The sequence below is a fragment of the Drosophila yakuba genome, chromosome 3L (assembly GCF_016746365.2).
Source record: "Drosophila yakuba strain Tai18E2 chromosome 3L, Prin_Dyak_Tai18E2_2.1, whole genome shotgun sequence".
Lineage (NCBI taxonomy): Eukaryota > Metazoa > Arthropoda > Insecta > Diptera > Drosophilidae > Drosophila > Drosophila yakuba.
In genome coordinates, this window is record NC_052529.2 from 11,128,432 (window position 1) to 11,146,297 (window position 17,866).

General features: G+C 41.7%; 1 protein-coding gene across 3 annotated transcripts; it reads right to left on the reverse strand.

The window, feature by feature from the left end:
- Positions 1-1,399: 1,399 nt before the first annotated feature.
- Positions 1,400-17,230, reverse strand: LOC6533644 (proton-coupled amino acid transporter-like protein CG1139). Of its 3 annotated transcripts, none has more exons than XM_015194713.2 (6): positions 17,083-17,230; positions 5,239-5,309; positions 4,840-4,986; positions 2,636-3,448; positions 2,410-2,569; positions 1,400-2,342 (listed from the first exon to the last, which is right to left on the reverse strand). In XM_015194713.2, exons 1-6 carry the CDS (start codon positions 17,098-17,100, stop codon positions 2,079-2,081), a joined length of 1,473 nt encoding a protein of 490 aa, XP_015050199.1. In that variant the 5' UTR covers positions 17,101-17,230; the 3' UTR covers positions 1,400-2,078. The 3 variants fall into 3 exon arrangements, with proteins under 3 accessions (XP_015050199.1, XP_015050197.1, XP_015050198.1); XM_015194711.2 differs by lacking the exon at positions 17,083-17,230 and adding an exon at positions 16,131-16,190; XM_015194712.3 differs by lacking the exon at positions 17,083-17,230 and adding an exon at positions 12,021-12,477.
- Between the last annotated feature and the right edge of the window lie 636 nt (positions 17,231-17,866).

Consider the following 17,866-nt stretch of genomic DNA (forward strand, 5'->3'; position numbering starts at 1 on the left):
AATCAACGGGTTTCTGATTGGTTTCACACGCTGCCCCTTATCGATGAGTCCGACACAGGCAGTGTGTGCGTATCCGCCAGATACAAGATACCAGCTATGAGCTACGAGATACGAGCTATGAGATACTTCGACTCCCCGGCATGGGCACGAACTTTAAACTCTCGCTGGGTAAATAGTAATTTTTCAATTGTGTGTGCGTACTCCTTCGCACTACGAAATCGATTGCGTCACAATGCAAAACGCTTATCGCTGCAGTTGGAGTGCGAGTAAGTATCTTGTGGATACGAATATCGCCCGGTTATCTTCTGTGGGTGTAATTTTCTCACGGTTCTGTTTCGGTTGCTTGGACCTCTGCTCGAATTGAATTGCGTTTGCACATTTGCCTTTTCGTATGTTCCTTTTTTTATGGCTACACTCTGCTCTGCCTTTTTGCCAACACACTTTTTTGTGGGAGATTGCGATTGCGACGCTCGAGAGAGGAGGAAGAGTTTCTCACTTGTGGAGCAGCCCAGCACCTGGATAAATATCTTATCTGCCCGTGGTTTAAGTTTCCCTCGCTGCGGAGCGAATCGCTTCGCCTTTCAGCGCCTCATATCACTATCACATATTAATTTGATTTCAGCTCTCGCCGCTCAAGTAGCGTGGGAAAGCTCATCGCCCGGGGCGTTTCAAATGCGAATTGTTGTTCTCGCCGATCGCCAAAACACCGCTATCAAGTGCTGAATTGCCTGTCCCCCGCAAGAAAAAAAAATAAAATGATAAAGAAAAGCAGTCAACCACCAACGCCGCAAATCTAGGCGATGGGAAAAGTCAACAGGCCCAAGGTTGCGGCCCAAGTAAGGGCCCTTAAATTGGGTCGAAGTATTGGAAAGTTCTCAGGAGTTATGACCACTCAAATAAATTGTAGCATCTTAGTGCGGAACTTACTGAGTCACTGTTTGTTTATTACTTCATTAAGTGGAGCTTATAGTATATAATGCAATACTTCCACAAACTGATACCATTAAGGATAACACCACAGAACTAGTAACTGTGCATCTAAATATTTTTTTTTTACACTCTAAATAATTGCTATCATATCAAGAGTGTTTAGTTCCGTATTCAAAATAACTCAGCTAAATAAGAAAATATTAAATGAACTAAAAAATCACCCTGAAACATGTTCTTAACTTCTAAGTTCTGAAAACGGTTTTAATTGAAAACTGCATAGTGATTGTTTAGATAGAGTTCCTTCCCGTAACCAAATCAATATGTGCCCAAAAGTATACAACCTTTTTACAACCACTTTCTTATCATCGCAACCTAACTGCAATGACCTTGATGAAATATACAAAATAAATCCACCCACTAAAATGCATCATTTGTAAAGATAACTCACTAAGTAAGTAATCCAAGTTGGTTGTTTTAAAAAGTTTTATTATTTTTTTAATGCCATTTTTTTGCTGCCCCTTTACAGGTGGCAGCGGATCTTTGTGTTTAGGTAATTGGTAATTGGTAATTGGTAATATGTCATGATTATTGAAATAGGGCGTCGATAATGTACAGAGTAAATCAATGATAATAAACAAAATAATTGAAGAACGAAAACAAACTTCGGCTGCGTCCGTCTGTCTTGGCTTAGTTCGAGTAGGAACTAATTACGACTAAGTTGTTGTCAAAATCACTACGATACAAAATCACTTCTACAAGAATTCTCTAAGTAACCTTAATGCCACGCCCCCCTTAGCACCTGCACAACTCCTCAGGGGGGGCGTGGCACCGACTAAATCGAAATACTTTTGTTGTTTGTTTGCTGATATCCCCCTATGGGGTTTTTAGATATGGATATGGATATGGATATGGATATATATATATATAGATATATATATGAGGGATCGGATCGGATCGGTTTGGATCGGTGGAGGCAGAGGACGGGGCGGGATAGGATAACCAGGGGGCGAGGCGGGAGGTTTCGGAGTCCTAGAAAACTTTGGTTAGCCCTAAAATTAGTTAAAAACTTAACTTAGACATCCCTGTGCTTAGAAGAGTTTCATTACAGACTACGTTAAATTAGATGAGCTGCACACACTAGCTGCAACTCAGTGACCGCTGCTGAACTCGGCGTGGAATTCGATGATGCTCACATAGGTGCCAGCCACGAAACCCACCACGCCGAACAGTATCAGTCCGGAGTTCTTCCACAGCCGCCAGTTGAAGCGGCCGTAGCCGGGATCCTCGTGGTACACGGCCAGCTCAATGGTCGCTGGAACGATCATGCCCAGCGTACTCAGGCACACTGCTCCAATCAGCGAGATGAAGGGTCCCAAATTGGGCAGAGCCACTGCGATGCCGCCGCACAGAAGCTGAAAGGGATTAGGGTTTCAGTTAGAAACTAATTTGATTAGATGGGAAATTGTTTGATCCACTTACCACCAGGAAGACACGAAGTCCGTATTCACTGATGTTCTGCTTCTCCGGCCGGATCTTGTGCTCCAGACCCTTCCACAAAATCGTGACGGGCACGTAGAACTGCAGCGTGAAGGTGAAGAAGATGGCGATGGCAATCATCAACTTGACAGACTGAGCCAATCTGAAAAGCAAAGATAATCGGAGTAAATAGAAACGATCTTCAAATGTAGAAAAGCAAATAACTCACTTGTCCTCCAGCGGCAGATTCAGCGTAATGCTGGCCTCGGTTTCTGGGCCGTACTTCAGGAAGCCAAAGAATCCAACCAGGGTGTAGAGGGCAATCACCAGACCCATGCCCAAGTTCAGCACAGATGGGCAGCCGATGAAGTGGCTGGGGTTCTTCATGTCGTTCTCCAGGGACATGACTACACCGATTCCCTCCAGAGCAAAGATCACGGTGCCGAAGAAGAGTGGCCATTCGGAGACACTGACAATTCCAGGTCGTTCCACGGGTGCCGGAATATCGGAGAACATGTAGATGAAGGTGATCACGATGCCCACGAACATCAGGATGTTGGCAATCATCGAGAAGGGCGTGAGGAACTTCAGGTTGCGCACCAGGCACATCAAGATCAGCGGTGCCGTCACGATCATGATCCAAACTCTAATGCTCAGCTCCGTTTCCATGTACACCCGGACGACCTGCTCCACATTGGTGGCCACGAACACCAGATAGATGCAGCAGCAACCGAGCAAATCGATAACCAGAAACGTATTGACCATGAACCGGATGAAACGTGACCAGCGATTCAGGGCAGGTGGTCCGTCGAGGAAGGCCTGCTCCGCCACATCGGCGAATCCCATCATCGGGATCTTGCGCCGGCGGCACAGGATGTGGGCGCACTTGACCAGGATGTGGACGCAGTAGGTGCACAGGGTGCCCACCGCGAAGGTGGCCACCAGTCCGAACCACAATCCAGCGTGGGAGAAGGCCATGGGCATGGCCAATATGCCGGAGCCCAGCGAGCCCTTCAGCAAGTGTACAAAAGTCTCGAGATCCCTGGAAAAATTTTGATTAATTAGTATTTATTGTATTTAATTTATTTATTTTTAAGTATTTATTGAAATATTTAAATGTAATTTATAATCAACAAACTTAACCTGCTTCTTAAACTGATTTTTATTCGCAATTAAACCAAAAGGGGAACACAATTTGCGATTTTTAAAGTGCGTATCCAAATAGGAATTATCACTACTTAATTCAGTTTTAAGATTATTTATTACTATTAATATTTATTATTATTTTCAATAGTTTCCATCTTATAAAATATTACTTAGAGGTGAAATGTATACAAAGAGTATACGCTCTTATTATCTAAAGACAGATATATACTTAAATAAATATAGATCACTTTTTCGTTGCCAAAAAACTCTTTGAATCAAATTATTGTATACATGATGGCGTGATGCGCTGCTGCACTTCTGATTGTGGTGGAAATGAGGGAAATTAGGGATTTTCCCGCAAGCCACATCAATGACGTATTTATCCAATTAATCACTCATCTGCATACTTTAAAATACATCGTAGCAAATATTTCGTTATATTTTGGTTAATAATTATTCTAGTGAGCTATTGAGAAAACTGCAGTTCTCGGCATTTTGCTCTCACGCAGTTGCAAATGGAAAATTGCAAATTGCAAGGCCTGGCGGATGCGTTTTTCTCTATCGAATGAAAACTCGGAGGGTGGAAGGCTGGGTGGATTCCTCATTCCACTTGCTAAACGAGTCGAGCAAAACATTTGTCGGCGCTTTCGTTTTATTAGCTCGTTCGCCCGAGATTTTCATCTGCGATTTTACTTATTTTTAGTTTGGAAAAAGTAGTTTGCCAAAAATGTCCAAGGCCAATGTCAGTTGCAGTTGCATTTCCGTTCTTTTCGCTTTAGATCGATGCAAAGTCAAAGTCATTAGATCGGTTAAAGGTCAATGACGCGGTTGGTGGTTTATAATTAAGGGGTTTAGTCATTGAGCACTTAATGGCTTGGATCAGCTGCTTATCGGGGGTGCCAACAAAAATTTGTACTTTTTAGGTTCTAAATACTAAGTAAGGACTGATATTACAGCATATATTGTAGCTGCCAGCAGAAGTATAAATAAAACACTTTAATCTATCAGATATCGCAAAAGTCTATTCATGTTGTCAATTGTATTTACACTCGAGTAAATCTATAAAACATATATATGATAATTAGAAACATAAATGTCTGTTCAGCACTTAAGTCATAACCTTAAACGTTGGATTAAATGATGGTCAAAATTTTCTACTTTAAATCCTTAAAAATTTCGAATACCCCTTAATCCACTATATAGAAACTAAAAGCATTTATAATGTCCTTATAAATTTCTAATCCCTTTTAATCCCCTTTATAGCAAGTAAAAGCATTTAACACTTACGATGTGGGATGCTCCACCTTGCGGTGCTCGAACGGATTGTAGTTGCCATCCTCGGAGTCGTCTCCTTTTTTCCGAGTGATTACCAACGGAAGCGTGGATCCCGCCGCCTGCTGGACGGGTACGTCGGCCATGTCCGAGCGGATGAACCTGTCCGAGGAGGAGTACATTTCAAACATGGTCGTGGAGGACTCGTTGTCGATGTTCTTGTACATCGCGATCGAGTTTCTATGGCCGCAACGCAAATGGAAATCGGATTCAAAGACAACGTGGCCGATGGCTGTGGCATCGACCAGACGAATGAATCCAATCGTCCCGGCCGTAGAATCTCGATCACCAATGGATCTACTCTCGAAAAAGTCGAAAAGTGGAAAAGTCGAAAACAAGAGGTGTGATACTCACTTGGGTTGCCCGCCTTTGCCGCCTTTGGGCTTCTCGTTTTCTCCGTAGCCCGCAGCGACCGTCGGGATTTTCTGCAACGAGAGGAAAAGCGGCCAGAAGGAAAAGCCAAAAGTGAGTACGGATCGTGAAAAGCGTATAGGAAAATCATAGAGAGCTAGAGAGAGAGAGCTGCCATTTTCGATCAGCAGCCAAAGTTATGTAAAAGCTCTTCGCAGCTGCAGTGCGCAAAAAGGAGGAACCAATGAATTGTGGCCCAAAAGCGGAAAGCAAAAGAAAAAAACTAAGGCAAAAACAAGATCAATGAACAAGTTCAATGCAGTTTTATGACACAAACGAAATAGATAATCTATTGCTTTAACTACGGAATCAGATTGTAACAGGTGGCGTATGCGCGATATTTAGGCTTTGGCTGATTTAGCACGGTTCGTTGACTTTGCCACCTGCTGGTCCAACGAGGTGGTCATGACGCCGGATCCGCTGCTGGCCACCGGTGGCGGTCCGCCTCGTTTCAAGGACATCTTCAGCTTATGGCGCGCTAGTGCTGCGCCCGAAAGATGCTGCTTTCGACCCGAACCGCTACCGGAACCGGAAATGCTGCCCGTGGAGCCACCGAAGCTGGAAAGGCTCAAACTCTGTCCCTTCTCCGTCAGCTGCTCGCGACGCGGCGGCAGCGGCGGCTTTCCCGCGGGGGCGTTCAGCTTGAGGTCCTCCAAGGTCAGGCTGCAGGATGGACGTTCTTTTCCAGTTGGCCAGTGGGCGGTGGTTGTATGTGTGTGGGTGCGAGTCGCGGGAGAAATCTCAGCGCGTGACTCGAGCAAATGGCGACAAGCAACTGAATCAAGGCGGCCAGCCAGCGATGCAATGACGGCGACAAACAAAACACCGCCCCATCGCCACACCACCGTCAAAAACGGCAAATCCCAACCAGACCAACCAACTAACCCAAGCAGCCACCCACCTTTCAGTGGATTCTCTCTATAAATGCTCTTGAGTGGGTTCATACATTCGAGTATTCCCAGACAATTTGCATTATTTTTCTTAGTTTTTGGGTGCAGTCGCCTGTCGCATGACGTCACAGCATAATTAAATGCCCCTCTCTTTCACACGTGACCGCAGTGCGAAAAATCGTGGAAATTCAGCGGGTCGAGGGTGAAAGAGTTTTTTTCAAATAAATCGTTTTTCAGCGCTTTCAAAATAAAACGTTCGCTGGGCAAGCGGTGAAACTAATGAGGAAACTGCGAATTTGTGCAACAAATACGTGCTAAAAGGCACAGTAAAAATGAGAACAAAACAAAGCATTTGCTTAATTGTCCACTTAATGGAAAACGCGACTTGACAAAGGCGTTTTACTTATTTTAAATTTTGCAATTCAAATTAATACTGGCGCCACCTGGGGGATGTTAGCAGAAACTAAGGCACTGTGTCTGTTAACTTACAGACTGGTAACGGAGGCATGGTAACATATAGCGGTTAACAGTAATCGGGTAACATCGCGACTAAAGATCAAAATGCTAAGTGTCATGTAAAATGTAAAAGGCATGTAAATAATGTTGCCGAAAGTAAAATAATTTGTAAGTAAACTTTTAGAAATTCGAAAATTATCGTTATTATTGGGATAAATTCATAATAATAAAACTAAGAGTTTACAGAATTTTTTCTAATTGCAAATATTAAAAGAAAACCCTTTTTTATATTAAGCTAATTTAATTAAATGCTTTTAAAACACATATATTAAATCCGTTTTTAATTCTGTAAATTTCCTTTTCCTTCGAAAAATTTATTATAATTCCAGATAAGTAAGCATAAATACCACCAAACTTCAACCACAAAACGTGAATATTCAAAGCATTTTGGGACTTTACTGCGCTCATTCATGCTTGATTGATTACCGCCCGCCGAGACTCAAAAATTGCCCAAACAAGAACTCAACATTTTTTCAACAGAAATTTGCTAAGAATTCTTACAAGCAGCCTCTTTCCGCTTCGCAAAACATTCAGCCCATATAACTCGCTGAAAATCGAGTGCGCAAATGCAAAGGCAAACAAAAATGCGGTGTGCGGAATACTGAAAGTTCGAACTTGAAATAGATAGCAAAATAATTAGACAGCTGCAGTGCCAACTAATTGCGACAAAGCGCCATTCAGTCAGTCAGTCAGTCAGTCAGTTACTCAGTCTCTCAATTGCAAGCATTGTACATTACGTTAATGTTCAGTTTTACCGACTACAGACAGCAAAAAGTAGTTCTATAGATGACAAGCTGGATTTTGAATAATTCTTAATACCTTAAAACTGTCTAAATGACTTAATAAAATATATAATAGTATAAAATATATTATAGTATATAGTTATAATTTGAGTTACTAAATCTTTGAACATCAAAGCTAATCCTTTTGTAGAATTTCTAAAAATTCAAAACCCCTTTTGATTGTAAGATAAGATGATACAAATAAATCTGTAAAAATCTTGCTAGCGTAGTTATAAGTAAACTAAATAACTATTTACTATTTCTAGTTACTAGACTTATTTTTAGACTGCATCGATAGTGGACCGAAAATCGCTTATTGCGTTGCACTTTTTTATTGCATTCTAATAACGTGAGTTTGGCGAACTGCCGCAAAAATAAACAGAAACGTGTCCATGGCAAAAAAAGTAAACATAGTTGGTTGGTTGGTGATGAGTTATTTTTGGGGGGCAAAGAAGGGAGAGCGAAGGGAGGAGAAGGTGGGAGCCGCCCCAGAAGCACGACACGTGTCACTGCATTGACTCAAGTTCAGCAAAGTATATACACATATATATAAATGGAGCCAAGTGTAGTTAACATTGCAAAGTGTGTGACGAATGGGCGCAGAAATAAGAAATAAGGGGCGCTGAATCGATAATGAGCGATTGATAAGAGCGATTCAATACAGTAGAGCTACTATCCCAATTTCTATTAACACTTTTCCATAAATTTCGTCATATTCGCTACTCAAGTGTTATGCAGCTTAAATTACATTTCATTTGCATTTAAATATAACCCCAAACCATATAAGCTCCAGCCGAGTGGACTGACCATAAAATTAACCTTATAGACGCCCATAAAGCTCCACCCGCCACAAAATTTTGCACGCAACAAGATAATGCCCCAAAATACCCACATATAATATGTAGTATCGATACAGCACTTTGCATGGCCGCCCAACACGAAATGCTTTGGTTGTTATCTTTGTCAATTAGCCACAGACAAATAATGCAATCATGAATGTTCTGCGAATGTTTGGCTTATTTAATAATAGATAATAGTGATTTCTGGAACTGCGCAAAACACTTGTGTCACCTGAATAGTTTGTATTCCAACTAAATAATACAAAAGAAGGAAATAACTCAAGCAATCAGCGCCACAGTCGAACTGCATCAGTCACTGTCATTCAGCAAAAGGCGTTCAATTTACGGCAGGTATTTCCCGATTTCCACGCGGCTCCCTCAGATAATGATAACGATAGGGAAGCCTATTAATTAGGCTCCTCTTATCGCAGTAGAGAATCTCAGTAGCTTTACAACCTCTCAATTCCTCACTTGTAAGACCGCCGAGATTGGCTGACTAATCCGTGGAGGGTGACGCCTTCTTCCGGACATGATAACTTGCAGTTTTTCTACAAAAGGCTGCAATTGCAAGTGGAGTGGAGTGAGTGGAGCCAAGAGAAATGCCGCATTCTAAGGCGCACGGGCATGCCGTGTGCTTTCCTAATTAAAATGGGAAATGTCAATAGTTTGGGATTTAATAGCGAATGGCCCCAAACGAACTCCAAATGCTGCCCCCACTTGGCGTGCCATTGAACTTATGTAAGCGAAAAGTGGAAAAATGGAAAAATGGCTGGGGAAACAGAACTGAGCACTGAGAACTGAGAACTGAGAACTGAGAACCGAAACAGAGAAACGGCAATAAAACGAAACTGAAAACGGCAAACGACAACAAATTGCAGTGGAAAATTTTGTGTATATTTGTTAGCAAAATGCGAAGCACAAAAAAAAGTGCATTGTGCAGTATGCAGTATGCAATATGCAGTTTGTAGTATGCAGTTTGCAGTTCACAGTTTGCAGTTTACAATTCGTAGTAAGCAAACGGCGAAAATAAAAGCGCTGAATTTGACAGCACGGGGAATTCACGTGGTCGAGGGTTCAGTTCCCCTGAAAATGTCACTCAGAGATCCATTTATATCCCCACTTTTTCTGCGAAATGGGTAACTCCCCCGGATTGCAACCATGGCGCCTGCAATTTGTCACATTTGCCGATAAGAAATGATATGTGGGTCATCGTATGCAGGGATCTCAAGGAATCACGGGTTGAATGAGTTATGTAGATACAATTGTATCTCGTAAATTGAAAGCCTTTCGCTTCATGACATTTCCAATTTGCAAGTACAATCGGAAGATTGATTGCACGTTTTCCACTGGTTGATAAATTAAAATTAAATTAGGCACTTGGAAAAGTGTGCAATGCACAGAAGAGTAGAATAAATTAGTGTCTTTTGCAAGTACATAAATTATGATTTTTTAAATTTTATTTTATAATAATTGATTACAAAATGTTGCATATCCTAACTGATGATAAAATATTTCAAAGAGCGATTTCGATGGGAGAAGTTAAAACAGGCCATAAATTCAGAATATTAAATAATTTATTTATTGACCCATAAAAGTAAAAAATGCAAATTGAATTTGTTATTAGATTTGAAGCGCAAAAGAATGACTTTTATATGCTACTAAAATATGTGTTTTTGACATTTAAGCCTCGCTTACAAAATAACTTGTTAATGAACTGTTGTTAAACATATTAACTAATTTCCTAACCAAAATTTATGATTATAGTGATTCAACAAGCATTATCTATATCTAGTGGAAGATAATGAATTACTATTATAAAACCAACTTGTAAGCAACTATTTCAAGCCATCTATCTATCTATTTCAATGAGTCACTTCAGCAGTTACTCAACATTGCATTGGGGTACGAAATCTATAATTTGCATTCATTACGCAATGTTCCTCTCGAAGGTTCCACCTCAGTTTACTAGACAAACATTTGGAGAACAAGATAGTGTACATTGATCGAAGAAATAAAACCGAGCATATCGAACACGATCCATTTCGATCGGCAGTATTTCACTTCGGTTCAAGTAGATTTAAGGTGGTCATGGCGAAATCGGATCATATTGGATCGATGAGCTCTCGATTTTCGGAACAAAGCCCGCCGATTGTTATTACCTGAAATGTTATAGCTGCAAAGAAAAAAGGGGAGCTGCATTTCAGTTCGGGTTTCAAGTGCAGTCTGCGCCAATATGCAAGTGGAGTGACACGGAACGGGCAGTTATGATATATAATATATAGCATAAAGTAAATATATATATGTATATATGGGGGAAGCTCCCCCATTGGTGGCACACTGCAGTGGAAAGTTACCGAGTGGGAAACCGAAAACCCACAGCTCGAATTGGTGCCAGAGAACACTATGGTGTCGAATCAGCGAATTCCGCGCGATTCGTACGATTTTTTCTACTTTGGCGCTTGCGCAGCAGCCGAAATACAGAAATATTCCATGAACTCGAAACCCCGAAATTCGCTGACACAGTAGGTAGACGACTATGTATTATGTTCCAGCTATAACCGGTCAGCCGAATGCCCTACACTCCAACAACACTACATAGCATTATAACCATTATAACCATTATTATTATTATGCCCAAGTCTCGAGTTCTGAGTCCCGGCACACATAAAAGTGCAGCTCGGCGAGTGGAAAATTCCACTGGGTGCCCTGAAAATAGGCAGCAAGCGAAGGAGCAACAACAAAATGTGAGGAAAAGCGGGTGGAAAACTATTAGGCCTGTTACTCATAACAACAATAGCAACAGAGCGGTAAATGAGCAGGCAGCCAAAAAGGAAAATAGAAAATAAGGAGGAAGCAGGGAAATCATCCCCGAAATTAGACTTCAGTTTGTTATCAATCCAAACAAACATTAGCCCACAGATTTGCATAAACAATCATTCAAACGAAAGCAAATGTAAACCGCGGCGAGCGGCGGCCATCGATCAATAAATAAACAAGGCATTAGAGGGTTAAGACCCGCGACTTTAGAGCCAAGTGCGGTGGAGAAAGGGTGTCCCCGCCCCCCGCATCACATGTCCGTGATAAAAGCCTGTGTGCCCAATTAATCAACGGAAAGTTTCAAAGTCTGCCGATGATATGCAAAAATCGAAATGCACAAGACTCCCAGCTGACTTCATACTTCATACAGGGGATTTTAATATTTCGCGGACTTAAAGACGGGAAGTGGAAAATTTGAAACGGCAAAGAAAGTACTAATTACTCATGTGTGCATATAACTACTATCATCTAGTTTAGTCATCGAAGGTTAGCTGGTTGGAAGAATCTAAAATGGTGACTACAGGTCTAACAAGCAATGAAAAGGATATCAAAGGACCTTCTTTTCAAACTTCCAGAACATTCTATTTAGCTTAAGAAATGCCAATGAAACTGACTTTAGTCCTGAATCCTGAAAATTCCAACTAAACAGAGATGCGCAGCTATTAACTTCTTTAAAAAACAGTACTAAATGTTTCTAGAAAATTATTAAGCGGAAATGTATCATAATTTTAGAATTTAAAACCCTGATTCTAAAGTAGAGGGATATACATCCGAATCAAATGAGAAGAAGAACAACCAAAGAGATGACTGTATCCCTTTTATTGACCCAATGGAGTTAAGTTTAGGCTCTCCTTTTTAAACAAGTTCTACACTTTACTTACAGTGTACTCGGTGGGCGCCAGCGGCGTCCGCGAGTCGCTCTTATGGAAACTCATGGCGATGGCGATGGTAATCCTTGATTAGCCGATATCGCTGCGGATGCAGGATGGGGCCGTTGGGGGTTAAGATCCTCGAAAATCGAGGCTGGCTTCCAAGCACTTGTTACAGATACAAAACAGAATTGGAATGACAGATTTAATAGCAATGATCGGGACTCGTCTCAAAATATTGTGGTATTTGTAGTTGGATTTTAGTTTGAGTTTGAATTTTAGTTTGAGTTTGAATTTGAATTTGAGTTTGAGATAAGAAAATGCAATATTACTAATGCAACTTGCGAGTGAGACCGTGACCGCAACTGGGAATCAAATCGCAGACTTTTACTAGTTTCAAAAATTCGATCAATAGTATTCTTTCCGGAGTTCGGAAGTTCCGACAATCAACCGCACGGCTTGACAAACAGAACAAGAATGCCAAACCTTGCGCTATAGCGACGAGTGGAACCCCCGATTCCCAGACCCATTTTTCCGAACTAAAGTGAGAGAAAGAGAGAGAGAGAGTGAGTGAGTGAGTGAGAGAGAGAGAGAGGGAGTGAGAGCACGGGAAAGAGAGAGCACTCGTCAATGGGCATTTTCCGCAATACCGCCGTCGCTGTGTATCGAAGTTTCCCCCCGATTTTTGAGATATATATCTCCGTTTTGCGGTTTTCCTTGAGAACGGAAAAGGAAAATCGGCTGATGATTTTATGGCGCACAGGTCGGCTACGGAATCAGTTCCGGTCGAGTTATTAGGAGCCGACTTATATGGCACATGCGTCACATGTGGCAAACGATAACGCTTTCGAATTGTGAGATAAAACTGCGCAGGGGAAACGGCATAGCTTACAATTTACTGACTCACTTCAGCATAAAACTGTTTTAGATATGCCAAATTATTAGCTTATCAATGTATAAATTATTAAATAATAATTAGAAAATGACAGCTGGTACAGCTGAACTTGGTGGAGTACTTATTACTTCGTTGATAATTCAAAATAATTTTATAAAAATGTTTAACTTTATATAACTTAAGATAAGGAGCATTTTATTAGTTTGCTAACAAAACATAAATAAAAAGACACATTGTAATAAAAAGGGAGTATATTTTTCAGCGCTTCAATCTGGTGAATCAGTTTTCCGAAACCCAAACACGGCAGATAAGAGCAGATAACCGATGGCCGGGAAAACTGGAATAGCTAATTAATTGGCGATATCGTGCAGATAAAGTGCACACACATGAATGCGATGTGACAATTCCATTTGGACTGACTCAATTGGCCGCCAATTGAAACGTGCGACCCCCACGAGAGTCTCCCTCCCAATCAATTTATTGGCTACGAAATTGATTGCCAAAAATAAATGCCACGGGCTCAAAGAATAAGAGGAACATACAACAAGTTTGGATCAGTCATTTGGCTGAAATTAAAATCAATTTGATTTCTGCGTCGCATTTATTTATGGTAACTCGAAACGTGCGCCAACTGCATGTTTGATACTTCACTTCTCGTCTACGGTTGCTCCAATCGCACAACGAAACCAGTTCAAAGCGGTTGAATTCCTTTTGAATTATGATCGTGGAAAATTTTCTGCGCTCTTTCTGCCAATTGCCAGCTTGTCAAATTCACTCAAACTTGACCGAGTTCTGGGCGAAATTGCAACTGGCCGACGCGATGCGATTGAGTCCGCCTTGGATTTGGGATCAAGGTGATCGGTGGCCTTGCAACTTGATTCGATATATATAATTGAAAAGTAATTTATTCATGCGCCAATTGAGATGATCCAATTGGAAAGACTGGGTTTAGTTTTATTTCAAATCGTAACTGACAGGAGTATCGGTTGAGCGAAAATGGTTGCCTACTTTTAGGATCTCTAGAAAGCAGCGCCACCTTTCGTCTGCTTGTGCAACCTGTTTGCTCCTCCCACGCACAACAGGTGGCGCTTACGTGCTTCTCCTGCTGCTGACATTGCTCATACGCCCCCGTAAACAAACTGAAATTAGCACAAATCTTAGCTCGAAACACTCCTTAATTTGTGCGACCTCTGCTGCCGATCAGCACGGATTTAGCTACTTAACATATGGAAAAACATATAAATAACAAGTGCAGCTTTCTCAGCAAAAACCAGAATCAAGTCGTACTTGAGCGCTAATTTAAGCCAATCTGGATCTGTGGCCGCTGACGGGCGTGTTATTTAAGCAATTTGCATATGCAAAACCCAAAACGCACCCTGAAATTGGATTGCCAAACGGGTTTCGCGCAAGACAAAGGTATATTGGCCATAATTGCTTGAATTAAATACACTATAAAAGCACCAAGCGAAATGCAAGCTCATTCGAAAGCGGAACGCGAAGTATAAATTGGGTATTACCTAAGCTGCGAACTCCTTCAATTGACATGCAAAGCACACACATATTCCAGATATACAAAGCACACAGCTCATCACTCACAAAGCGTACATCCTTGGTCCATTCATAAAAAAACACTTGCGGCAAAAAACCCCCAAACAAGTCAGTTTATAATGCGCTCAAGCTCAGGTTGTTGACTTTGAAGTCGGCTCGATGTCAATCCATTAATTTCAGCCACAGTTGACGAAGATGCATCGCTGACACAATTCTCACAGCACTTTGTACTCTGCACACTGTATACTTTTCAAATGCTCACCTCTTAAGGATATTTAGTTGTTTGGATTTAGGGAAACTATTTGGAGCACAGCCAACGCACTTGGTTTCACACTTTCAACTGATTGTCTTGACTGAAATGAGCTACCAAGAAAGCACTTGGCAGTGCGGAATGGATAAGACTTTCCTATCTGCATGGTTGTATCCGCCAAAAAGATTGAAAAACCCCAGGGCCAGGGTACAAAGTATCCATACACCTGTGCGCTCAATGACGCTATTATTTATTAACTTCAGTCTGCAGATAGAAAGATGTGAGGGCCCGCTTCGAACTAAAAAAGTACTAGCATGTTAATTTAATTAAAAATCCATGTATTCCCCGCCTGATTAGGCCATGCAAAAATAGCCAATATAGCCGATAAGTAGCTGGAACAATTTTAGATATTTCTATAAATACAGGGCGCGGTAGAATCACCCTCCTAGTGATTCATAAACCCCACCTTTTTATCACGAATCCGCAAAGCTGACTACTGCTTATTTAAAGCGAGCACCGAGCTGGGAAGGTGTATACCCAATCTACAACAATGTACCAAACAGGCAGCTATCTCCACGCGCTTAACTAACAAGCACTTATGTCTAATTACACTTGCTGCCAATGTCGATTCTATCATTCTGCGCTGATCCGCTGATCCGCTGATCCGCTCCATAGACCAGTCACTCTTAGGTAACATTCACTTAATGACAGCCCATCCTAAACTACTGGGTTCCAAGCCAAATCCGCAGGCAAACAGGGAAGCACCCGATAAGACTATCCTCATATCACTCGCCTCGTTTACACCCCAATTACTACCTAATTGCAATCTCAAGTGATATACGGTGGCAGTGCGGCGAATAAAAGTCATTTATTCTCATATTCTATATGACATTTTACCAGTGACCCACTGAATTGGTAGTGATATCCTGATTGCATTTGATTTATCATCTGTCTCAGATTTATCTGTGATTTACGAGCACGTTTTGAATGTGCCAGCAAAAGCACGTTTTAATCGACACAAATCGGAAATGGACATCAATAAAAATATTATTGATATCAGCGGTAAACACTTCAAAAAAAAGAAAGAAAGGAATAGGGATAGATTTCAACGCTAAGTACTTTTAAAGTGTTTTTGTATATAATCTACTTAAAGTCGAATTAAATTTTATTAATATAAATTGCTAAGCTGAGACTATTTTTTAATAAAATATATGTTTAGATTAAGCAGTATAAATCGACTTATATTTATTAGACCCATGACCATGACCCATTCACTTATAGATTTCTGATTTATCCACGATTAGCGCTCCATTTCGACACAACTTTTGAAAGACCGTAGCCGAATTCCATAGCAATCTGAAGCGATTGCGCCAATTGTTTAATCAGTTTGGAAACACTCTCGGATATATTACGATTACGAGGCACTTACAGTATCGCAGGCTGTGCCCGAACCGCTAATCACGGCTAACGTCATTGTTTTCAATAAAAACGGAATCGAGTGCAATTAAAAAATCGCGTATACGCCGCGTACGACAACGGAGTTGTTTGTAGAGCGATTGGCGGACACAGAATAAAAGCGCGAATCTGGCCAGACATTCAATTTAAAACAAAAGTTAACCGTGCGGCAGTGAGGCTCTATATCTCGAAACCAAAGCTCTCGGAACTCGCAACTTGCTCAGTACAGCCCCCTTCCATCTGCGCCGATCTCCCCGTGAAACCAGCGCACTTGGCAATGGCACTGGTTAAGCATGAGCATTAGCATTGAGTCAGTTGCTCGCCTGAACACCTCGGCGTGAATTGGAGTAGATGGTGTTTTTGGGGGTTAAGGGGTTAGGGGGTTAAGGGGGTTGGTGGCTGAAGTATGTTACTATGTTTAGACTCTTTTATTGCAATTCCATAGCTGCGGCGCAGACAGCAGAACGTGAGAATCCACTGAGAACCGGAGACAGACGACATATGTCGTCCGATAAAAGTGTCAGCGATCTTGTAGGCCAGTGCACACGCAGTACTTGGATCGCTCTTATCGCCCAGATAAACCCCACTCAAGGGGGTGCTCCATTTCGGCTGATACTACGGCCAACAAAGCTTAGTGCTTATTTTTGGACATTTAATGCGGCTAATACCGGAACCGTACGCAAAACGCATTCTTGTTTATCTCGTCTTCTAGCTTGTGTTCAAAAATAAATGGCAGACAACGTTGGTTCAAGATGCTACTTTACTCAGTATTACTCATTATGGGAATTCAATCTGTATTGTTGAAAATAACATTATAAACGAGACTAATAACTAATTTATTTTATGGGTATTATTTATGGGTTTTAATGTGAAGGCAATGGTGGAGATACATGGCCTAAAGCTATGCGAAACTTGAAGCCACTTACGTTCTCTGGCGTCGACATGGCAGTTGCGGATTTGTCGAGGAGACCAGATAACCAGATGACCAGCAGAGCAGCAGACCTTGCACCACCACGAACCTTTCACCCTGGCCAAGTCGGGACCAACTGAACCGATCGCAGCCACGGAGAATCCCATGGTAAGCTCTTGGAAACTGAAAACTGGAAACTGAAAACTGTGTCACCCTCAATTCGAACTTCCTTCACCGGGGCAAACGAGCTCAGTGCCCAGTGAGCCAACCCCAATATAATAATAATAAATCAGCAGTAATCAGTGGCGCAGAGGTGTCCCAAATGGGATTCGCTCTTTGGTGCGCAATTCTTCGTGATTAAGCCAACGAACGCATAGTGCCTAAAACAGTTTAGAGCCGCAAATTGAGAATAACAAAGCAATTTTTCAATTGAGCTGCCACACAAATGCCACAAAATTTAACACGCCGCTGCGATCTGTGATATATGGGTGGGCATGTACATATATATATGCTACATTCAAATGTGAAAGTAAAAGTTGGGGGAAATTGGCGAGGCCAAAGGGCAGTCCACTGACCACCTGACCCATTCGAGGGTGGCATCGGTTCAACAGGGAAGTGCCACCGCGTTGTGGTTGGAAATGGAGAAGAGATCTCATCTGGACCAGCGGCACGTGTTCTTTGTTGAGTGACACCAAATGGGGCAGCGCAAGTTCAGGGCGAAATCAATTTTCCCTTGGCGTACCGCTTGTATTCTGTGATTGTTACCTCTGATGATGCTCTGCAATGCACTGGAAAAAATG